Source organism: Patagioenas fasciata, chromosome 12, assembly GCF_037038585.1.
Source record: "Patagioenas fasciata isolate bPatFas1 chromosome 12, bPatFas1.hap1, whole genome shotgun sequence".
NCBI classification, from domain to species: Eukaryota; Metazoa; Chordata; class Aves; order Columbiformes; family Columbidae; genus Patagioenas; species Patagioenas fasciata.
The window spans coordinates 19,718,656-19,743,693 of NC_092531.1; the positions used below are offsets into that span (position 1 = coordinate 19,718,656).

At 45.3% G+C, this 25,038-nt stretch overlaps 1 protein-coding gene across 1 annotated transcript in view; it reads right to left on the minus strand.

Moving 5' to 3' along the window:
• SLCO3A1 (solute carrier organic anion transporter family member 3A1) overlaps positions 1–24,644 on the minus strand; it is a 139,598-nt gene extending 114,954 nt beyond the window's left edge. The window contains exons 1-2 of the mRNA XM_065847879.2: positions 24,198–24,644; positions 499–964 (exon numbers count right to left, since the gene is read on the minus strand). Of these exons, the coding sequence (XP_065703951.1) occupies positions 499–964; positions 24,198–24,368 (637 nt within the window). The 5' untranslated portion in view covers positions 24,369–24,644. The remainder of the gene's footprint in view (positions 1–498; positions 965–24,197) is intronic.
• Positions 24,645–25,038: the final 394 nt, after the last annotated feature.

Here is a 25,038-nt window from a genome sequence, read left to right on the forward strand (position 1 = left end):
GAACAGATATTTCCTTGCTAAAATGTGATGGTGGTAGTGATGAGATGTGTCTCCTCCCAAGTCTCCTTATATTGCAATGCTGACATGGACAAATGCTTCAGAACAGAAAGGAAACTAGGGTATCTTGGGGAAAAATAAGAAGTCATCATCACATATGCCACCTGGAAATTCTTCAGCTAAAACTCAACCATAAGCCACCAATATGAGAATGTAAACCAATCTGGGCAAAAACAATTAGAGGAGTCAGCATCTTTCTAATCATCGAGTAATAATCACCATGGTTGTCAACCTTAGCCATTGCTACAATAAAAGCAAATATTACTGTGTTTCCCTGCTGCTTACAACCACTCAGTGCAGGGACCTGTGCCAAGTTACCTTCACAAGCATAGCAGCACATGGAGAAGAGGTCTCAAGGCATCCTTCCCACTGGCCAAAATACGAGTGAGATGCCAGCCTGCAAGGAAAGCCTTCAGTGAGAAGCAGTTCCGAGAGCCTTACCTATGTACAGGGAGGAATCTTTCCGTCTCACGTGGTCATCGATGTAGGAAACTCCCAAGGGCTGGACAGGGGTAGCACCAATGCCCAGGAGGACCTGTGCTCCAATGAGCAGCAAGTACATCATGTTGGTAGCAGTCCTATTCCTGCAGATAAGGTCCGGGTCCGGTCCCTCATCGCTGCTGGACCCGTTGGCAGCGCACACATCCCTCCCTTCAGCCCCCCAGCGTATTTCTCCCGATTCATATTCGTACTGGTGGGTCAGAAATTCAGGCAACGCGGAAAGGAGGGCACCCAAGGCCATGACTATCCCTCCACATCCTATCAAGCGTGGCCGGTGTCCTCGGGCTCCGAAGTAGCTCACAAAGAGGATGAGGGCCAGGTTGCCAATCTCAAAGCTGCTGGCGATGACACCCACATCAGCACTCTGGAGGTTGAACCGTCGCTCCAAGGTGGTTAAAACACTCACCTACAACAGAGAACACCAGACATAATTACTGAAAGGGTATACGACCAGCTTTCTGTCCACCCCGAATATCCTGCTAAAGCAAAAGCTTCCTTGACCTTCCCTCGGAGCCAGACACATCAAGGACACCTAAATCACAGCAGAGTAGTAGCTGACCTCCAAGCATTATCCGACTACTCAAGTACAGCCACTTCAGAAGGTCCTAATACCAAGTGACATTTCACAACCCACCACCTGTCTGAGCACATGTTCTCTTACAAATTCCTGTGTACATCAATGTATATTTTGGGTGCCTACAGACTCCATGATTAGTTAGTCCTTTCCATTTGAACACACAGCCTTCATGTTGCAAAAACCAGCCCACAAAACCAAGGCACAAACCACATCAAGGCTTCAAATGATGCTGGTCACCCAGGTCTTTCTCTTGAAATGAACCGCAGTTAGCGAGCAGCAGAAAACCTTGCTGATACTTTGCTTCTACACCAGCACGGGGCCATGAAATCAGAGACAGTGATGAACAAATAGGCAGTTTGGCTGGCATAGAAGGCTTCTATTAAAGTATATAAATAAAATGCTGATCAAAGGGTTTAAACTGTTTGTGGATTAGTTAATAACTGGGATCTTCGCTTACAGAATAATTTTTAAGACAGGTCAATTAAGGTTTACACAGAAGATTTCAATCCACCACAAAGAAGGGAAGATTTAACAAATAGCAGTTATTTAACACTAAGAACAAGGAAGTATGTGAATAGTCTTCAAATATTTAACATTTCTGTGAAAAGGAATCGCCTGTTCTTTGTATTTAAAATGGACAGGACAAGTGGTGACAGGTTTAAACTGCAGCAGAGACGATTCAGGTTAAACACATGGTGGGGAGAGATCAGACTTTTACTGGCAAGGAATGTGAAGCACTTAGATATGTTGCCTGGAGAGACTACTGAGGTCTTTAAAAGAGCATAGACCAGCATCTGTCAGGAAAGACACAGGTGTGACCGATCTCGCCACAGGGCAGGAGAACGAACCAGATGATCCCTTGAGAGGTCTTCCAGTCTTGTTTATATAGTGCAATGAAAGACAACGTGGATTTCCTGCAACAGTCATGGCACTGATCAGAGTACAAAGACGAAACATTAGGTCCCTCACCTGCTGTCATCCCTGCTCAAGGGAGAAAACTCAGTGCATTCTCACATCTACAGCAGCGTCCCCCTTATACAAGAAAAAAATACCAAAAATCTTGAACATGTCACAGAAATGCCAAACACTTTTACCTTGGATAAAAGACTATCTTGTTTTTCAGACTGCAAAAGATAAAGATTTTTAAGGTCGTCCTAAACCAGGCAGGTTTCTCTATTAAAAAAAAACTGTGATAAAGACCTCAGAGCAGAAGGTAGCCCCTGGATAGAATAAAAATAGCCTCCCACTGGAGGCACTGAAAATCTTTGCTGATAAACCTCACGAAGCAGGAGCCAGCCTGACCGACTTTAAAGTATTCTGACAGCAGCTCTTCTCCGGGGCAGTTGGGCTCTGTATGGGAACACCAGGGCACAGTTGGACAAAGACAGGCCCATCAGCAACAAAATGGAAAAATGGAGACAACCCACTTTTGCTGCTTTGCATAAGCAAAAGCTCCCAAACCTGACCCTGATACGTGTCCAACTCAGATCCCCAAAACTGTAATGTTTTTGTGACTTTTGAAAATTCAGCCTTCATCCCATACAGGCGGTTATAATTTTGTACAACTACTGTGACCCTACCCACTAAAGAGCCAACAACTGCACAAGACAACAACAAAACCAACAAAACGCAAACCCTATGACTGAAGGTAATACAAGAGCAATAATTCTTGCTCACACACCAAAGCCAAGTGAAGATGTGCATGCAGAGGGAGAGGAGACCACCACTTTGTCTGAAACACCAGGTGCAGGTACCTGTTGGGATGAAGTGGTTCTGTGATTCACGGGGGGAAACGATGTCCTCATTTGTGAGAGCACAGCGCGGCCTGTCCCCGCTCCAGCAACCTTGGCCATGTCACTGTTCCCAGCACTCTGTGGGAGCCAGAACTGAGCAGATGGGGACAGACACTGCTAGAAAACACTACGCTGGTATTTTCAAAGCAAGACGCATCAAGGTGGAGGGACACGGACAACATCTCAGGCTGCCCCACGAGGCACTCATACAGCAGAGCTACATTTATTATCCACAACATGGGACTGTTTTTACTGCTAGGTGTGATCTAACGGGGCTGGTGGGACTCCAGGCTTCAACATACAGCAAAACACAACAAACTCTAAGCGATGCAAAGCCCCTGCTATGGGAGCCCTCCTTCAAGCTGTCACCTCCAGCATGTGCCCAGAGGAACTCAGCTATAGTAGAGGTCCCATGAACAACAATTTCGGCAGAAAGGTGAATATCTCCAAGATGAGTATATAACTCTGAGCATGCACAATCACATCTATGGTGCTCATTTCTGAGCCATACCTAGATAGGAAACTCATAATTACTCATTACAGCTGTGTAAACTGAGGCATAGAGAGCCAAATATTAATGAGACAAGTAGAGTCAACATAACCAGTTTCTGATGGAGTAATTTCAGCTGGAAGATTGAAATCCGGCAGAAGTGATTTCCCAAGGCCAACTGGTATTAGCTAGCTTTGGAAGCCTCTCCCGCATTTCAGCCTGGCTGCCAAATTTCAGGCTTTTACCATATATACATACATACAAGCGGCTAGAAAGCAGGATGGTAGTCAGAAACATTTGGGTGACACACATTACAAGGGTAAGAATTTGAACAGTTGGATTTCAGATACAAAACTGCACCATTTCTAGGTGCAATCCACAGTGACGGGGACAGTAAATTAAAAACAAATCTGGGAATTAAACCCAGTCCCAATTCTCATTCTGCTCTTTTACCAGTGGGACTTTAGCTGTTCTTATTACAAAAATTTAAACCCCTCATAATAAGGAAATAGAGTCTCACCATGCCCTAAGTTTCTTGCTTTGGTGAAGAGACTGAAACAAAATGAGGAAGAGGATGATGCAAAGCAAACTCCAGCACTATCCACTCAGTGCTACCCGCTCTGCCTTTATTAAGTGGGGCACGGGGTGCAGTGAGGGCATAGTGAAAGAACAAAACCAACATAGCAGCCTTGAGCATCCAGAGGAAAACAGCATCTGAGTACAAAGTGCTGACACCAGCATCAGCAGAGTAGCCTCCAAAACGCTAACGGTCATGGAAGAAAAAAAAATATCCCAAAATAAAAATACGGTTGTGGAATAAACTGTCAACATGCAGATTTTTAGCCAGAGAACACCAGGAACACAACTGCATTCCATCCCAGGGGGCTACAGCCCAGACAGCACAGCCCAAATTCTTGTTTTGACATTGGCTGTGACCTTAAATACACAGGCCAACTACAAAACCAGCATTAGCACAGCAGAGATGTTACCTGCATTTATTCAAAACAAACCTCTGCCCATGGCTAGAATTGTTCTCCACCCTCCTTTATACTCCAATTTTACGGGGCTTCCTGCATGCGAGGTGTAACCTGGGAAAATACTTACAGTTTACACACGGGATGCTCACAGTGCCCTTTTAACTGTTAGATAAAAATGCACCGTACTGCCCATATTTCTTTTCACAAGCCTGCTCCCCAGCAGATAAGCCATCGCTGCTCCTAGATGCTGACTTGATTTATTAAGAGTTACATAAAATGTTGCAAAAGACGTGACAGGTCCCTGTAAAATACCCATGTCATGTGAAAAGGCTGCAAGGATTATAAGAAGTCCCAGTGTGCTGGGACCAGGGTGAGCATCCAGGAGCACAGCCCATGGGGACAGAGTAGTGCGGGGAACACCAGGAGCCCACGTTATTAACCGTGAAATTGCTATTTCCCTGCTCCTGTCAATTTAAGCAGCTGTTTTGCCAGGGCTGGATAGAAGAGATTAAGAGGATATTCAGTTTAAAAGAAGCTTCTAACCTAAGATGAGAACAGTTACCAGGAGGCTATTACAACAAACCCTTAAGATTCATGCAGGCAACACACATGGGCGAAGTGCATGGGAATGAGAGACACATGTGGTTTGATCCCAAAAAGTTAGTGGTGTGTAACCACCCACTGCACCAGACAAACCCAGGAGAGCACAGAGGCAGAGACAGTATTGTCATCGTGGCAAGTGACACTGGGAAGAGCAGTGACGCTACAGCTTTGTATGGGTGTATGCTAAAGACAGCTCTACCTTGCCTGCTACTCTAAAGGGCCCTTCTAAGTCCACCCTAAAATACTCCTCAGTGACTGGAAAAAGAAAATGACCTCACACGTAATACAAACAGTGATAAATACCCCAGACAAACAACAACAAAAAGAAATCAATCACTAACTTAAGATTTTCCAGCCAAAGCAACTTTCATTGCAACCCCTGTAAGTGAACCCAGTGAAGCTTTTGCTGTGCCATTCTGGACTTATTTCAATAACACACGCTCACATTCATCATTTCTGTCTGCCTCAAATCTATATATCTCGGCATTTCTGAACTGAACTAAATTTGTTCTCTCTGTAGACTGTTTATTTTGTATTAATGCTCAGCAAAAATGCAATCCACAAACCTGTTTCACACTATTGCCCCACTTTATCACTAAGAAATGAACTGAAGGCTGGAGGCACCGTTATGGAGTCAGAGACACAGTGCATTGAAAATGAATATCATATTGTTCGTATCTCCAATGATCAAGTCATATTCACCTACAGAGTCTACAGATAAGTTCATTGTATTAATAATACAAGGTTATATATAGAAAACACATTGACTTTATGCCTGAAGGGCCTTTTTAAAAGGCTCCTTTTTAATGTAAAATACATTTTCACAGTTATGTGGTAAGATATCAGACTTGAAGAGACATGTCTGCAGTGCTACAGGGTGTAAAATAATTGCCCGGCAACTATGTTCCCAAAGGAAAACAAATGTAAATCATCTCCCACAGTCTCCAGTAGAGCTGGGAAACACAACATTCCTTGAAGACCATCACAGAAGAAACACCACTGCTTCCATGTGCCTGTACCCACTCCTTCAGACATCACCTTGCCCTCTCTTCCAGCAGCCACATGGGACAGGGCAAAGAGCATCCTGCAGCTGAAGGCAACCCCTCCTCCCTGCGGAGTTGGTACCTCTGGGTTTAGCCCCCTGTGCTACCCCCGGCAGCCTCAGCCTTCAGGGCCCAAGGGAACGATGCTGATCCTCTGCTCTGATGTCCCTCTGCTCCACAGTTCCACTGCTCGTTCAGCCCAATTCTTTATAAATGCAGACAATTCCCTCGGCATTTTGCCCACTCCTAACCCATCAGATGGCTGGGAGGAGGGCAACAAGCCTCATGCCCTTTGCCCAGCCCCAGGAATCAGCATTCCTTGCTGCTCCCTACCCCACTGAAATAGCGAGGGCATCAGGACCTGCCATCGCAGGTTGCTGATCGCTCCTGTCAACACCATTCCCAGCCCAATGAAGTCAGTGGAAACCCAAAAAATGTTTTCACCGCAGATGCCGACACTCGCGCTGGCTTTGGGCACATGAGCATAAGGGAAAGCCAAAAAAAGGGTGGTGATACGAACACACCCAAGCTGGCTCTGCTCAAGGTCTGGAAATCATCTCTACATAGAAATTTGCATTCACATGACAGGGATAATAGATTCCGCAGTTGAACCACTGCTGAGAAGTAGGGTGTTATTAGCTTGGCTGTTGCTGCATGTGCCTATGCTGTTTCTAGGCCAGTACTGGAAAAATCTGCAAGTTACTGTACTGGTGCCACAAGGAGTTTGCAAATTGGATCTATGCCTCACTGATGTGAAAAATATCTTTTATATTCTAGTGACCAGATCCAAGATGACTGACACAGTCCAAACTAGAATCACAGAGTCATTTCGGTTTGAAGAGACCCTCAGGACCATTGAGTCTAACCATAACCTAACTTAACTTTAGTACTAAACCATGTCCCCAAGAACCTTGCCTAAATGAAGGAAACATTCAAGGTCAGTATTTTCAGTGGCCTGAGTAGAAAAGGTATTACACTGTGCACAAGAGAAACAGCACACCGCACTCCTGGCCAAGGCAAGATGTGCATTTTCGGCAAAGCCTTTCTTTGGCATCACACTGAAAACTTTTCTGCCTTTTCTTGTACCCCACTGTGCATCTCCTCCCCACATTCAGTAGTCACAGCACCCTGTGCCACTCGCCGCTGCAGGGCACAAAGCAAACATAACCGGGTAACCTTTTTGCTGGGTACCACGGCTACACCACAAACACAGCAATGTTACATGCTGTCGCGTGCTGCAAACAGAGCAAAGAGCAGTCGGCACCCACAGAAGATATCCTGTTTGGTCAGGAGTTGATACACCAGTGCAAAGCCACAGTTTGTTTCCAAAGAGCTTAGAACAGGAAAAAAAACAAAACAAAACAAAAGTCACATGCCTCCTGAAGTTAAGTGTATTTTCCACTATTCTAGTGAAACTGGGATTGAGACTGATCAAATACACAACAAAAACCTAACCTCTGATCCAGGCAATCATTGCAGCAAACAGCAATGCAACTGGACTGTCTCTACCTTCCCCATTTGCTTCCTAAGGATCCTGCACGGGACACAAGAGACTGACCCTCTTTTCCTGCCTCCTCCAAGCATGAAAACTGCCCCATTTAGAGAGATGTGAACAAAAAGATCATCAGAGGTGTTATTTGCAACCTGCCCCCTCACATCCATCACGGAAAGTTCACGTGAGTCACCGACAGCTCAAAATAGACCCAGGTACAGAGCACCAGGCCACAGCGAACTTCCCAGCAAAACTTAAAAGGCTTGTTCTGCTGCTCTGAAACGGATGCGGATCGCAGCTGAGATCTGCGTTTTTGTTTTAACCTTTTGAAGCCCAAATCCATGGTGATATTATCACAACCACAGACCGAGTGTCCACACGAGTCTTCTGCCTCCAAGCCGGCTGTTCAAGATTCACCTCACTGTGTAAAGGCAGCTGATATTTTAGTCTCTGACAAGGTATCTACATAAATACCTCCAGTGCCAGAATCCATTTGTAGCCTACACTTCTCTCTAGCAGCACACATGAAACGAAGCTAGTGGATATTTGAATACTTATTTATTTTTAAATGTTATGTCATTTCCACTGGCATCAAAATAATGCATCATAAGCATGCCAAGAATCACAAACCTCAACACAGTAACTGCGTTTTTGCGTGCTTTAAAAAAAACTGTAGCACCAAACAGCGCTGCCAGCACATTTCAAACCCAGATGATGAAGAATTCCACATGGAATCAGCGCGCAGGAGCATCAGGGGCTCACAAGCAGGAGCGGCCGCTCAGCTCTGTCAAAGCAAACAGCCAAGGGAAAGCAGCAAGAGCATCTTTGACACATTCGGAGATGGATTTCATTTCTTTCCTGTGGCCAGCAAGCCAGCTACAGAGGAATTCAAGATATATATAACTTAAATGTAGGCTTCTGCAACACCAAAGGTGCTCTTGGCCATATACAGGACGGGCAATAAGCATAATACATCAGCCCAGGGCACCATCATCCTGGGTTCATTTCCAGCAGAGGTGATGAAACTCTCATCTCTGGAAGACTCTTGCCAGGAAAAAAGCCCCTTCCTATGAACCATCAAAGGACTGGAGAGGCAGGAGCCTGACCTGTCACACTGCACCGCACTTCGCCACCTCCCCAAATCAATGCAAGTTTGCTTGTTTATCTAATAAAATATTTCCTAACACAACACTTTCATGCCTGCAGAGGCGGCTTTCTATGATAAACAAGGCTACTTACCGCAGCAGAAACCATAGTGCAAGCCTGACAGGAAAACCTGTCAGGCAAAGGACTTCATGTTATCTTAATTTACGATCAAGAGCTGAATTCAGGGCTAAAGGTTGCATGCGAGTTATGCCACAGGGCACATCAAAAGGAGAGGCCTGCAGAGCTGGGTGCAGAAGCATTCCCAGCTGCCAGGCATGAACCAGGGCAGAAGTGACACCGGCAGGACACTCTAAAGCAGCATTAATAAAAGCTTTGATGGAAGCTGAATTCCATTTTCATGGTTGGAGGACAGCGGTGATTATGAAACAGCTATACACTGAGAGAGGAGGTTTTCTGACAAGTCCCACTACTTTTCTCCTCATCTGCTCTGGCTCTGCTGATATCTCCACTCCCAACCCAGCTGCAAGGATGCCTGGCTACAGAAAATAGGAACGCGGCTTAGGGAGAAGTTAGAGGCATTTCTCATCAACCGGTACATGAAATGCTTTAATTTAGTAAGCCTTGGGAGGAAGGAAGGCATTTAAAAGGGAACCAACAAAACGGCCACATTGTAATATCAACCCACGGCACTTCCTAACGACTCATAAAAGAAATAACAAATTGCTGTCAGCATCTGCGTGTGGAATTAGGGTCTCTCTAGCACCTAACTAGCAACACCCCGAGCTTGTCCCAAAACCACATGAGCTGCTTCGCTTATTCCCACCTCACACCCTACAGCCCACACAAGAGCTGTCCGTGTCATCCTGCTTATTTGCTAAGTAGCACCCTCCTACAAAGCTGTTCACAAACTACTCGTTTCTCCTTCCACGTTGCCTCCGTACAAACAGGAGCTGCCAAACTTCCCCTTGAAGAATGAGGCAGGTTGGGAGGGAAGTACAAGGGGGTCCGGGTGTAAACACACAAGTCAGGGCTTGATGGTGATTGTAAATCTACTCCAATCTGAGAACCTGATTATTATCTGAACAGTTCCTGTGTGAAGAACTGGGGGTGGAAGTCAGGAAGGGCAGACTTGTGACATTTGCTTAGTTAAGTTTGGCAGCCCTGAGTGCAACACAAGCCATGCAACTTCATATCCCATACCATCATATAATCTCCCTGTTTTGCCACTTCTCTAAAGCAGAAAGCCATTTTCCTCCTGAATAGAAGATGACTTAGGGGTATCTTTTAAAATAATACACACAACACAGGGAATAAAAAAGTTCTTACAGTTGAAGGAAAATTAAATGGGAGATCTAGCTAGAATTTGCAGACTTGTCAGAATCTCACTTGTTGCAACATATTCTCTGTAAAATGGAGATACAGGCAATGGGATGTCTCACCAGATGATGGGAGCTCTGTTCCTTGGGATTCACTATGAAATAAGCCATCAAAAAGCCAATGAACAAACACATGTGCTGAGGCTGTACACAGCTGAATTTCACCTGTGTCTGCAGGATTAACAATAACCTGTGTAACAGACAGGAACCCAACAGCAGCTGATGGGGTCCCCTCACTGTAGCATCACCAGACACTGCAAAAATTCAATGAATACATGCAAAGAGAAGAGAAGTCACCACCTCTTCCACTTACATACTGGAGGCCAATGTGAGCAAAAGCACAAGACGAGAGGTTCCCATGGAGGACCACTACATATTTGTGAAACCAAGCAAGACAAACCCCTGAGATCTCTGGCCCATGCAGCCCCTGAGCTTGGGTTTCTCAAACTGGGAGATGACACTAGTGGACCTGTGATAAGAACAGGGATGAGCCCAGTCCAGCTTGCATGGGGAAAGCTGGAAAACTGTCACCTGCACTAGCAGGTTACATTAACTGATTTGACTGGTGGAAGGATCATTCTCCATTCAGTCTCACTACCTGCTACACTAGATCTTTTGTCCTCTTTAACCCACTACCATTAAAGTTTTCCTTATGGCTCCATGCCCATTTTCTTTCTGTGGCACATAGCCTATGCAACTGTTTCAAATCCCATGTTTTCATCTTTTTCCACAGCTCTTCACTCATCCTTTGCAGACAGCTTCTACATGAAGTTCATGCACTTTATACACAGCTTCTCCTCATTCCCACCTCCCCAAGGTACTAATTACAATACAGTTTATTAGCCAGGCACATAACATTTAGACCCTAAATTTGGCATTCTTTAAACAAAGCTAGACACCACTGAAACAGTCCACTCAAGTCATTAACAGGGAAGGAGATTTTTCAAAAGCTCTTAGGTGGCTTAGGAACATGAGTCTCATTTTCAAAGAGCCACTTAGAGCAAAAGTCATTTTTGTCAATGACAATACAGCTCAGAAAGGATCTTTAAAAAATAACACCCTTGGGCTCTTTTCAAATCCATCACTACCAAAGAGCAAGTAAAGCAGCCCCAAGTAGTCTTTTCCTGTGAAGGCTCAAAAAGCAGCAGGCTGGGTGCATCAACCCTGTGGCTTCAGGCAGCTGTGAAGGAAGCAGAGATGTCATTCAGCTGGCAACAAGGCTGCATCAAAGCCCGGGGGAAGGGAGAAGCCTCCCAGATAAACCACAGGTAGGATGAACACAAAATTAAGTAGCTGATGGTCACCTGGTTCAGGGTCCAAGCCAGAGTGCCTTTCTCATTCCAGTTACCATCACTGCAGCAGCTGAGTGCCCATCATTCCAGATGCCCATGAAGCCAGACAACACTACAGCTAGCACATTTGCTGATGGCGAGAAAAAGCCCAAACAAAGCCTGGGGAAGTCCATGACAAAGCCAGGAAACAAGCCCAAACACCCCTGGTCTGCATCTTCACTAGAAAATACAAATAGTAGTTGTTCCTCAGCCAACAAGCATCACCCCATGGGTAAAGCTGTCCTCTCCCAAGTCTGCCACATGTCACATTGTCCAAATGCGAACGAAAACAGATTTCTCTGGGCATGAACATGAGTCTTGACTGATGAAGGGAGTCACTTTGGACATAACAGCTCTTGACTGCCAGCTGCAAAGTAAGAGCCTGGCTTCAAAACATTACTCACATGTGGCAGGAATGTTCCTCTGTCCCTGCCAAGATGCCACCATCAACAGACTCCGCTCAGCCAGTCCTGGCTCAGAGGAAACAAATTTCTGTTCCCCCATCATTTAATCTCTCACTTGCAAGAGCAGCGGGGCCGAGGGAAAGGGCAGGGAAACACACAGTGACATGGGCTCCTGGAAACACTCCATGAAGTTAATTTTTTTGTGACGCTGTCTGGATACTAAGAGTTGTGAGTGTAATCAGGATGCTGAGAATCAAATTGAAAGTGTCTGAATCTATACACTGTGCACCAAGGGGGGCAAATAAAGGAGAAAGCAAAGGTCATTTTAGTTTCAGCTTGCATTTCCAGAGTAGCAGAGTTGTGTGCATCTCTTAACGATGGCACACATTGAAGCCTCAGTGTGACATCTAACAGAAATCAAAAATGTTTTGGTCAAATTCAACACTGGAGTAAACAAATTCAACATTGGAAAAGGAGACACACTCCATTCATGCCAAAAGGCACTGTTAGCTAAACCAGAAGACCCCACTTCACCACAGGCCACTTGCAGAACATTCTTGTTCATTTTGGCCAACCACCCCACCAAACAGCAATGCCATCTCAGAACAAGTCATTTTGAAGATGGGGACACAGAAGTATTGAGCTGGGATGTTACAGGAAAGCCTGGGAAAAATCTTCCAGTCATGAGACCATACAACCATATAACAATTCTTAGACTCACTATGGCTTACAGAAGAAAGAAATCCAATTCAATGAAGCCATATAGTGAGTATTTGCTGCAGCCCCACTTGAAGGACTCTCTTCATATGCAAAAGGAGCTCTCCAAGAAGTTAAATTTTGCCTTCCTTCCTCCATCCCAGACTCTCCCTCCCTTGACTCAAAATCCCAATTAAGCAGAGCCCTCAACTGGTTTCAAGCTCTGACCGTGAAGAAACAAGTTTTGTATCCTGGATGAAAACAAGCCAGTTTCTCCTGCCAGCAGCCTCCCATCCCAGCAATGCAGTGAAAGCAGAGAGAACTTTGCATCCAGATTTACCTCTGAGTTGCTACCCTGCTAACCAACTGCTCACTGGATACCTGCCCACACCAAAGAGGCAGCGTATTAACGTGGGAGCATCTTGAAAACTTAGATAACAATAAGGGACCCTGGGCACTGTTCAGAGATATAATTCAAGAGTTTGCTGTTTGAAAATGGCACAGAACCGATTCTAGAGGCTGCATCCAATATTTCCCAAGAGTCATTATAAACAACTACAGTAATTCAATAGGGATCTATTTAAATAAGAAGGCAAAATAAAAAATCTGGCAAGAAGCTTGTCCAGCATTGAATTAAGCCAAATGATTCAAATCAATAAATGCCATCTCAGTTATGAGAGGCTACACCATAAACCCCAAATGCCTCCACAAGACACAGCAAGAAGGAATTTGGAACTTCTGCCTTCTTGGTCAGGGCTAGCACTGAGATTAAGAGCAACACAGCAGCCCTGACACATCCTAATCCACAGAAAACACTGGACTTCTGTATAGGGCCAGCGTTTGAGAAAGCTTGTACAGTTGTGCCAAATGACACAGCAAACCCACAAAGCTGTGCCTCTAGCACATGGTCTGCTTCTGTGGCTTAACTTCAATAGCCACTGAATAACTCCCAAGCTGTTTTTGGAATCCATTCATTCACAGAGATTTGTTAATGCAGAAGTGGCCTCGATTGAGCAAATAAAACTCTTGGAAGCGAACTGTTTATCTAGCTCCATGGAATTCTTGAAATCTTCCCTTTTCAGTCTTTGTTTTCAAGTTCTTTAAAGTTGGTAGGTTTGAATCCCAAAGACTATGGGAAAGCTCTTGAGTAACCCCAAGCCAGTCCAATTTTTTTTAAAATAGTATTAAATATCACAGATTATAGCTAGAGAAGAAACAGAAAACAAAAGCCAACCTAGACTAGCACCATAACACTGCAACCCAAAGGCTCAAGCTAGCCCTGTGGCTTTTAATAGCACCTTTTGATGACAGAAATACAAACTTGGGGCCAAAGCAGCCCTCTTTGGACCAAAACCAAGATCACAAGATGCAGCAGGTTCCTGCAGGAACACAACTGAACTCAGTGGGCATTCGTTGCACTGAGCACTTCGGATAAGACCGACCACAGGATTACCCAAACCATCTGACATTACAAAACTAACATCAGCACCCTTCACAAACAAGCACCCATAGACAAGGCATCTCTTCAACTGAAGCTCCTGTCCCTCTGCCAGCAGCTGCGCTGAGTTCAGACATAAGGACCTGCATTATAAAGAGCCATAGGCAGCAGGAAACAAAGTGTGCATCTCATGCAGGGGCTGAAAGGCCCATTGTAGTTAATTGCTCTCAGCCCTGTACGTTGGACAAGACAAAAACAAAAAACACAGTTTTCTTTTGCTGGTAAGCCCTAAAAATGCTGCCCACTATTTCTCATAAAGGGCCTATATGTCCAACGCTTTCTCTGACCATCACACAAACCACAGCACTTGGCAAAAGCTATGAGGAAGGTTAATCCCCACAATAATTAAATTTTACAGGCAACACCTGCAGGACAGAAGGAATATCACCATGTTTTAGTCGCACAGACACGTTTTTCTCCTTGGGTTGAACCTGCTCGTTGCCCAGCAGCAAACCACAAAAAAATACGACTGACCACCAAGTGCAGAGAGGACCCAAGCACGGGAAAACCATTTACCCGATGCCAGCCAACATTTCTGCAAAGAGCACATCGGTGCTCAAACGTGATTAACACTTCGCTTTAGGTTGGGGTGAGGGCAGATGCCCACCCAGCAGAGAGCATCCAATGGAGACATTCCTAGCGAGCCTGGGAAGAAGGGGTGGGATGGGGGGAAGGCGGTGTTTTAATTTTTGCCTTTGTTTTAAACATCCAAATCTATTTTAATTGGCATTAAAAATTAAATTTCCCCAGGTCAAGTCTGTTTAGCCCCTCACAGTAACTGCTAGTCTTTATATCTCGACGCACAAGCTTTTCGATCTCATTTTCTGCTCCCACCTTATTGAGGAGGGGAGTGAGAGAGCAGCTGGATGCAGTCCAAGGTTAACCCACCGTAACACCTTACAAAGCAAGGTGGATACTCTTTAAAAGAGAAAAGTTAAAGCTTTAAAAAAAAACTTGGCGAAAATAGCTTTACTCAACCACAGCAATTACAGCTTTTCCTGCAGCTCAGAGGAACGACCAGAACCAAGCTGTAAGACTGAAAAACTGGAGACCTAAACTGAAGTTTTTCCTCTTTAAAAATCAAGACCTCGGTACATATTGTTATTTTTCTCTTGTTTCCTAGTTACAGGGAAAGAAAGGATTAACCCTCTAATTTGGCATCTCAGTCCATCAGGCAACACACAAGCCACGTCAGGAAGAGAAGTAAGCATGTTTCCAGCAGATGAAAGTCATTAGCAGGGCACAAGAAGCAGCAGGACAATACTGGGGGCATTTCTTCTTCACATTTTTCAAAATAATTTTCACTTCATCAGTATTTTTAGTTTCTCTTTTGGAAGCTTCAAATGTTGCCCCTCTTCTCCACTGACATTTTTCAATACAGACATGCATCTGGTATTATTCAAAGGTGCAGGGGACTTGTCCTGCTGCTTCATCAAGCAAGGCACATGTTGATCTATTCTATGGTTCTATGGTCCTCCTGCAGCCAAAGCATGAAGTTTGGCCCACATCATAACACTCCCAACCAACTCTTTGGTCTACTGATAATGATGTGCCCACCTACGTCTGCACGAAGCCAAGGAGAGAAGTAGAAAGAGGCAGCAGCTATTTCACATCCTCCTTTTCAGAAATAAAAAACAAGAAGCCCAAAATGACCTTCTTGCAGCCCTTCCTGTTGAAGTTCTAATGTAGAAAACAAAAACCAGTCATTTTTTAGCAAGACGAGTTGCAACCCTATGAAGTTGTGGTGTTTTCTCTTTCCCATTATCCCTTTGGAGAAATAAAGGGACGAAGCAAATGTGAAACTACAGAAAACTCAGAATTCTGTCCTGATATGGCAAATATACCCATCACTGCTGAGCTCTGCCCATCCTGCATGAGTGTAGGCGCTCCCTGCCAGCTGAGAGCATGCAAAGCTCCACCTAATGCAGGTTCCAAGGAAAAATACTTACTTTTCACCTTACATACATTTGTAGAATAATCCATCTGTTTTAGGAACACAGAGGGCACCACTACGTGACACCCTGAGCGCAAAGCAATTCCAAATCTTATTCAATCCCTCAGCCATTAAACTGTTAATTATCACCTTAAAATACACACATACAACATACACTTCAAGACTGCTTCTTATATACTGATGCAAAACCAATGCAGATTTCAGTCCAGCCAAAAAAATCTATCTTTTAGTGGGGAAAAAAATATATATACCACTACACATTTTTAAGAATGAACAGTGCAACATTTCTGAAAGGTTTCTGTGTTCTTCCATACCCATGTCACACAACTCTTCCCAAACAGCCAAGCTTTCTTTTAGTCTCTTTTTGACAGAGTTTGTAGTTGCCTTTTTATTAGAAAAACAAACAAACAGAACACTAGAGAAAATGTTGGATTTAGATGCAAACATCAAAGAACAAAAAAAAACCAAAAAACAAAACACCACCAACTTGAAAGCAAATTTGACACAGTTGCTTCAGAAACCATAAAGCGGAGTGAGTCACGAAGACCTCAAAACAACTGAATTATCTGGGTTCCTTCAAAAACTTCACTGTCATTTTATGGATCACCATAAAACTGAATTTTAGGCCTTTTCCCACTTCCAGTAAACCGAGACATTATGAATTATACAGGTGAACAGCATGGTAAGCATTTTAAAAGGACACTTTAATACTAAAAATAAGACAATTCCAGCAATCCTTGCCCAGAAAACAGATTGCGTAGCATGGAAATCAACTTTTGTGTTCCCACACCTGCCATCACAGCCACTTATCTCAAAGTCAGTGGGGCTGCAAACATGTAGAAGTCAACCATGAGATAGCTGCAGACACCAAAAAGATAAAGACGTTAAAAAAAATACAGGGACATTAACTGGCTGCTTGGTGGGAGGAATGGATACTATGAAGGGAGAAGCAACAGAAAGGAAAAACAAACGCCAAACCACGGCAAGTTGTTTTTCTTCTTCTTGAACCACGGAAAATAAATAACAATGATGATAAATATGCAAACAAATGTGAAATAAATATTTTGCTTTTATGATGCAAGCAGTCGTCTAAAATTACTGTATTCAGGCACTGCTGCAATACCAGCCCCAGCAAGAGATCTGCAGCTTCAACACGACAGACACCGTGCAACAGCAGGATGAAACCTGCCCCCTCACTTCAGTAAGAAATACTTGGGTATCAAAATGCAGAAGCACATCATATTCGGAATAAGGCTGAAAAACAGAAAGTTGCTAACTGGAGAACTTAAAAAAATCTGATTTTAGTTATGACATCTTTCCTGGATTTGCTAAGTGAGGAGGGGCAGATCCAGTCGTACCTGTGCTATAGATCATCCTACATGATTATAACTGCATCCCCACGTAAAATGGAAAAAGGAATGGTTCCTTTTCCCCATAGTTTGCTCCACGCACTCAAACTGAAACATCTTGGATGCAAGGATCATCTCTCTAAACATTACCGAATGCTCCTCAGCACCGAGTCCTCCAAACACCGATGGAAGAACTGCCAGATACTCCGGAACTCCCTGAGCAGCTTGCTATCGCTACTGATTGCATCCATAGCATATGAAGAGTGGCAGCGTGAAATCTCTACTCAGTGGAGCAGGCGATGCTATTTGCATTGCAGTATGTATGTACAAAGAGTCAGAGAGTCTAGTGGTTGCTCCAAGGTGACCTGGAGACGGGACTCTTGGGGTTCTAGTCCTGGTTTTACTGCAGAATTATAATGAAACCTTGTAAATCAAAATCAGCGGCCCATTTTTCTACGCAATAGGAAAAATTAATTCTTCTGAACTTCACTGGAACACTTAAAGGAGTTACTATACAAAATATTATCATGCGTTTATTTAAACCTCCTTGGATGGTGCTTAAAATGTATCACCTCACAGCTTCATCTGGTGTTGATCAGAAGACAAAGCTATACTGATTCATCCAAGCTGCGACCTCACCCACTAAATAGTATGCCATTGTTTAATCTTGCTACCGCGAAGGAATAACTAGAGACCAAGGAGCGTACAAGTAAGGAAACATTTTGGGTTATTATACACAGAGGACAAATTCTTCTTGACGAATTGCAGAATAACTCTTTCGCAGTGATAAATTTACACTGCTGTAGCAGAACAGAAGCTGGCTTTTGGTTCTTTACAATATCCTGAAAGTCAAGGAATAGAAAGCCCATGCAACTCAGGAGCCAGCCCTTTACTGGAGCATTTGCTCTCCCTTGCAGAGAAGGAGAGGGACGGTTCTCTCTGGGATAGCAGCTATGCTACAATTTAATCACGCTGCAAAAGTCCCTAAGGAAGCACGGCACAGACCTTCAAACCAAGGTGTTCTCTGACGTAGTTCAAGATCCCTCTGAACCTCAGCAGCATTAGTCCTGCAGACAGTTAAAACTCGCAGAGCTCGTTGTTACACAGGCACACAGCAAATGCTAAAGGGATTGTGGAAGCGAAGGCCGGCCAAAATAAATGAGACGCGGGTTTTATGAGGGATCATAACATTTCTAACAGGCTGCTCTTTCTTTCAGGGCTTGCAAAGGAAAAGGAAGAACGGCCAAACTTTCCACTGAAAATAATCAAAAAATTGAACACTAAAATCGATTAGTCCACACTCTATACATCAAGTGCATTTTGCCTTTAAATGCATTTAAACAAGAAGGCATCAGATCGTAAGTTTCAGTTTTCTTTGCAAACTGCACATAATGTAACATGTAAGAGATAAACATGTCATTATCCCTACACCTTTTCATCTGTTAGTATTAGACAAAAGAAAACTTTAAACCAAGGCATAAATGCCAGTTACTCACAAGTCTTCCCGGTTTTCAAAATAAAACCAACTTATATCTGGATCACAATTTGTTTCTACTAATTTATATGAAGTTTCTACGCTAATGAGTCAATGGCACACCCCTGACCCAAGCCCCACAGGAGGCTGAAGGCATCAAAACCCGGAGCTGGATCTTGTTTCTCCTCCACCCTGCAGTTAGAGACCCAGAAAAACCATCAAAAGGCTTCTCAGAGAACAAATATGAATGCAGTCAAAAGATCTAGTTTAGAATAACTTTCCACACAACTCAGCTGCAAAACAGACAATATTCTCTAATGGGAAAGGCATACTAGAAACAACTTTCCAGAAATAACATTGCTAGCAAAGATATATTAAGGGAAAATGAACTGTAAGCAATAACCAGCCAATGCTTGGCAATCTTCATCCCCACTAAAACATTTATTTTCACTCCATGCTTTTTTTTTTTCCCCTTAAATACCCCAGTGACAAATAAATTATGAGCATTACAGCTAATTTATTACTCAGCACTGCTGAGGATGGAAAGGAAAAAAAAAAAGGGACCGCGGTATTTTAAAGCTGATTCTTATTCTAGGAAAATAAATAATAAAAACAATAATAAATTCAATGGGAAATACTGTTCTTGCAGCTAAGTCATTAGACTGAAGCATCTGAAAACGGAATTCCTTGCTCTGCCAGGCTCTTCCTCTGCCCACACCTGAGCCATCTGGGGTTTATTGCTGTTAATCAAGCAAAAGGCTTCATCAATAGCTTCAGCAACAGAATCAAGCTCTTAATCCCTGCCTCAGTTTCCCCACCTGTGACATTTCTCCCACCCAGTCTCCTCAGATTGCAAACACTCAATAACAAATTCTATTGTACAGCACCAAGCACAACTGAAGGCTTTGAAGCTTTGCAGTACTTCTACATTAAAATTGTCTTTATTGACATCTTCCATGAAGACATCTCCACTGACTTCAAGAAGGGTTTGACCAAGTCTCTACAAGAGGAGACAACTGCTTTCTGTAACAGGAAAACAGTATTGTATTTGCCTCATTTAACATAGGAGGGGAAAGAGTCGCACACAAAAGCAACTTAAAAAAACACAAGCCAAATTCTGCTCTTAATCTCTCAGTTCCCTGGTGTCCATCTAACAAAACCCCTATTTGTGTTTGTTCCAGCAGAAACCCTTTGATGATTAACTTTTGTATTTATCTCTGATACTTATTTTTTCCTGAAAATTGAATGTTACAGTTTTCATTAATATCCCAAACAGCAATAAAAACTGAACAGAAGGAGCCTGGCTCAGAGACCATACACGCACATACAATCTCACCTGGATTTACACAGGACTATTTTTACTGCAGATGAGTTAAGAGAGCTTTTGCAAGCTGCAGTCAAACACTGCTGTGTGGGCAAAGCTCTAGCTGGGAAGTTAAGCCTGGCTCAAAAGTTTTCATTCAGCAAAACAAGAAGCAATTTGGCATTCATTCCCATGCAAACACCAATGCACCTTCCTGGAGAGGGACCAATTATTTTCCTTTCCATCTCATGCTCGAGCCAGTCATCCTCTGTCACTGGATAAAACACATCAATAGCTGCATTCAAAGCCGCAGCAAACAGAGACATCTTGGTAAAGCTCTGTTAAAACAGCTATCCCGAGCACACCAAATAACTGTTTCTCAACGTGCTTCCCATATGCATGCCCTTTATCTAAAGAAGCCCGTGACTTTGGCAGATGTTGGATGCTCGCAACTAGGTCAGTTTGAAGCGGAAAGAGCTGAGGCTAAAGGCTAGGGAGAGAAAATAATTAAATTGCGCTCCTGCTCCACAAACTATGGCTGTCAAACCCAGAGCTCCTCGCCTTCTGCTAAAGCAATGATTTCACCACTGGCGAGGCAAAAGATTTGACTGGCAGGGTGATGAAAAGCCTCAGCGATAAACCATCAGGAGCACTTGGAACGTTATTACCAGTTAAAATATTTCAAAATATAATGCATGTAGGAATTTGGGAGGGGGGGGGACACAGGGACGGAAGTGTTGCCAAGGTATGTGAATCAGCCTTATCGAAATCCTCATCGCTGCACGGCCGGCATGACCGATCACTCTGCTGCATTCGCCTGAGAGGCACAAGGCTCCGGCTGGAAAACACAGGTTCCAGCCTTTCTTCCCTCCCGGTGCCATCTGCACCAGCAGCGCTCGGCTCTTTAATCCACGGACCCACGCTGCAGGAGAGCAACCGGGGGTGGAAATCATCCGGGCTTTTAAAAGTTGCTGCGAAAACCCCGAGTAACTTCTGCAGCAGCAACGCCTGCAGACTACAAGCAGCATTTTCCCCGCTGCCACTGCAGTTGCTGGGAAATTTGAGTTTCCAAAAGCACGCAGGAATAATTAGATGAAGCCAAATAAATGCATACGCAAAACCTTACAGGAATATGCAAATAATAGGGTGTATTCAGCAGCCCCAGAAATGAAGGCAGCAGCACAGGCTTGCATTTGCATAAACTATGCAGGATATGGCACCAAGTCATTTTGGAACATGTGTGTTTTGCAAACAAAATTGACAAATATTTTGGAACATTGATCAAATACTCCCTAAAACTTCACATGAAGAACCTCAGAGACACGGGACTAATTAACCATAGACCTTCACTGTTGGAATCCTGGGGTATTTTCACTGCTGAGCTCTGTGGGAAAAGAATTGGACTTTATAGATTTTATCAGCATTTATTATTTATAAAGTCCTCTTGGCAAGCACAATGTTTTATGAACAAATAAACGTGAATGATCTGTGCTTCAAAACCACATAATGAATTAATGTCTACTTTGTACGTACATTCAAGTGGGTGCCACTAGTTTATTGTGCAGAGAACATGGAAGAAAGTCGTTTTTACATATCTAAAAAGGAGTAGCAATAGTCACTTTTAAATGTACTGACATGAAAGCCAAGGCCAATCAAAATGGAACTGTTCAACCACTCCTAAGCAGCCAAGCCCTTGCCTTGTTTTCTTAATAAGCTGAATTTTTACCCTCCAAGTCTCTCTGTGCAGCACAAGACAGATCAAAACTGAGGAAACCAACTTGTCACCGTATAAGGCAAATGTCTCTTCCTGAGTTACAAATAACCAGGGAAAGTCGCACATGTGGCCAAGCAAAGCAGAAGCATGATCACAGTACGCAGCTCACCACTGAAAGGCTAAAATTAGCAGTTTATTCAACTGCCCAGAACTACACGCTGTGTCTGTCCTGTGCAGCATCTCCCTATTTGTCTTTCTGTTTGCTCTCCGCTTTGTCACACCCGCTAATTTGTCCCTTGGGGAGTAGCCTGGCACTGCACTGCTGAGCCCAACAGCCCCTGCTCGTCCCAGGAGCCTGAGTAAATGAATATCCACCTGCAGTTACACCTGGGCAACTCTGCAGTGTCTCCACTGATTTCACCCCAAGACAGCACCTGAGAACCACACCTGGCCCCACAGGACACTTGGTCTGCAGAGATGATCAGGTCCTCCACACTTCCCACTGAGCATCTTTCCTGCTCCTGCTCTCACTCCCCCACGACACCTGTAAGTGCAGTGCTCGTTCAGATTCACTTTAAGCACAGATTTACCCTCCAAAGATAATTCCACATTTGCATCTGTTCATTGTATGAAGAGCTGCGTGGTATTTGCAATGATGGAAGATAAATTATACAGCGAACGGAGGAACACTTGCCCAGTGCAGCTGGGCCACTGCTTATGCATGCTAGGGATTGTTTTGAGTTTAGTTTCCTTTTTTTCTCCCCCCGCACTGGCCAGTTGTCTGTTACTGTTTGTGGATCTGGCTGGTCATGGGGACACGATGTCAGGATACAGTCCTGGAGAATGAGAGAGGACAAAGACAGCAGCACCTCAGTCAAGTTAATCCCTCAGGAGAGGGAGGCAGGACTCCGGGAATTGTGATGGCAGCAGGGATTTCCAGCCGGTGGGGCTGGGGTGCATGAGGGAGGGCAGGCGCAGTCCGGAGGATGCCGCAAGAATTGGGGAAAACAGGAAAAAAAGCTAAATTGGCAAGGAGAGACTGATGCGAAAGAGTTAGAGGAAAATGCCATGTGAGGGACTATTACTGCTGTCCAGCGCGCAGATGCTGTAGCAAACCGTGCCAGTACAGAGTCCTCTAGCAGATCTATGCATTTCCAGCATACTGGTGCCCACTGGGTGACATCACCTCAGTGGGCTCTTCCTTGGCCGTTACTTTGATGAAGATTATCCCACATTCATTCATGCTGACAGCTCATTTTGCAAGTAGCTCATTAGAAGCAACATATTTACTTACTAAGGTGTTACTCACATAAAAGAGGCATGTGCCTGTCTGGCTTCTACAAATTAAGTGATATCCACCTACATTCACATAGGGTATAGAATTCCTGATTTTCTCTCAACAGATGTGATGTAGTTTCCTTTGCAATTAACATACGTTCCAAACTAAACTTATGTGTTTTATTATCTGGAGTTGACTGTTAATTTCCATTTCATATTAGCAGGGAATATTAACCACGGTTAGTTTAGCCACGTACCTTGAAAAATTATAGATCACGTTCAGAACAAATTTGCATAAGCAGTTTAAGCATGAGGAGCAGTGTTAAATACTCAATAAAAGTACCACATGTATTACTGTATAACATATTACGTGTATGGCCTCAAAAAGCCTCAGAGATTATGAATACATTTCTTTTCCATGGAAACTATAATTCTCAAATCCAGCATGCTATTTTGAGAAATTTAAATCAACTATACACTTACATCTGCTGGAAGAGGACTTGATTTTCACAGGCTGCCTCTCTCTTGGTGTGTACTCAAAGGCACCAGAACTGCCGTATGGACATCCTTCCAACTCTTCTACTACAGTTCTGCCTCTGACACCAGATCTCACTATGCAGATTCAGTGCAAAGTCTTATTTTGACTGTTCTCTACCTAACACCAAGGCTTACGGGGCTGCTGTACTTAACACCGCTGCATCACTTCAAGAGGACGAAAAAAATTAGTAAACGCAGGAGGCGTGAAGTAAATGCCCCATCAGATTTTCTTGTTGTTTATTCGGTATAAACTGGAAAGGCTGGTACTTGATCCGAGTTACCGTCCAGCTCGGCATCCAGCAGCAGTGACACGCCAGCCCGCATGCACAGCCGGGCAGCGGCGGTTCGGGAGTCCGGGGGACCGGCTGCCCAAGTTACCGCCGCACACGCCAGAGGGACGGCCGAAGGGAAACCCCTCCGCACTGCTGAGTCATTTAAGCCCTGAAACACCGGGCTGGTGTCAAACCCACCCGGGGAGGGTGCGGGGGCTGCCCACCGAGCTGCCCCGGCCACGGGGAAACTTCCACTTGTGCCAGCGCATCCCCCGCTCCGCGCCCCCCGCCCGGCAGCGGCCGCCGGCCGAGCCCCGCCGCGCCGGCTCGGCAGGTAACGCCGGGGGGCTGCGGACCGGTCCCCCACTCACCAGGTAGGCTCCCACCGTGCCCTGGGCCAGCATCAGGGCGCACTCGGACACCAGGAAGAGCTGGATGCTGGAGAAGCAGGACACCTTCCTCCGCCGCCTCCGCTGCCGCGGCGCACCGGCCCCCGGGAGCTCGCCGCCGCCGCCGCTCGCCGAGCCCCGCTTCCCCGGCATCCTCCCGGGCACCGCCGCCGCGGGATGGCGGGCCCCGCGGCTGCTCCGCGCCTTCCTCCTCCTCGGGGTGCCAATCACAGCGGCAGCCCACGGCGGCTGCCTCTCCGCCCGCGGGCTGCTGCCATGGCCAGCTCGCCGCCGCCTCCTCTCGTCTCTCCTCCCCTCGCCCCGCCGCGCTCCCTCTCTCCGCCAGCTCCGCGCAGGCCGGATCCGCGCCCCCACCGGCGAGAGGCGGGGGAAAGCGCGGGGCTGGCGCCGGCGGAGGCTCCGCGGCGGGCGGGGCGGTCCCGTCCCAGGGTGCGCGGGGCGGCCCGCCGGTTCTTAGCGCCGCGGGAGGGGGCGGCCGCTGCAACACCCACCGCAACTGCCCCCCCGTGGGACGCAGTTCGGAGCGGAGAGCGCTCCCGCACGGGGCTGGAAGTTTCTCACGCAGGGTGATGTCCCCAAATTAGCCTGGCTCCTATCTAATTCCTGGCGTCCCCCCGCTTGGGTGCCCTAATTTCGTACTGCTGCAAGTGCTCCCTTTTAAAGGGCAAATGTAAGAATTGCACGTTCAGAAAAATCAAACGGCAAGAGGTGTCGTGCGTTGCCGCTGCCAGGTGGGTGAGCTTTAGCTCTCGGCCCCCTGCTCCATGTCCCCAGCCACACGTCTTTCTGATGGTGCCTTTTG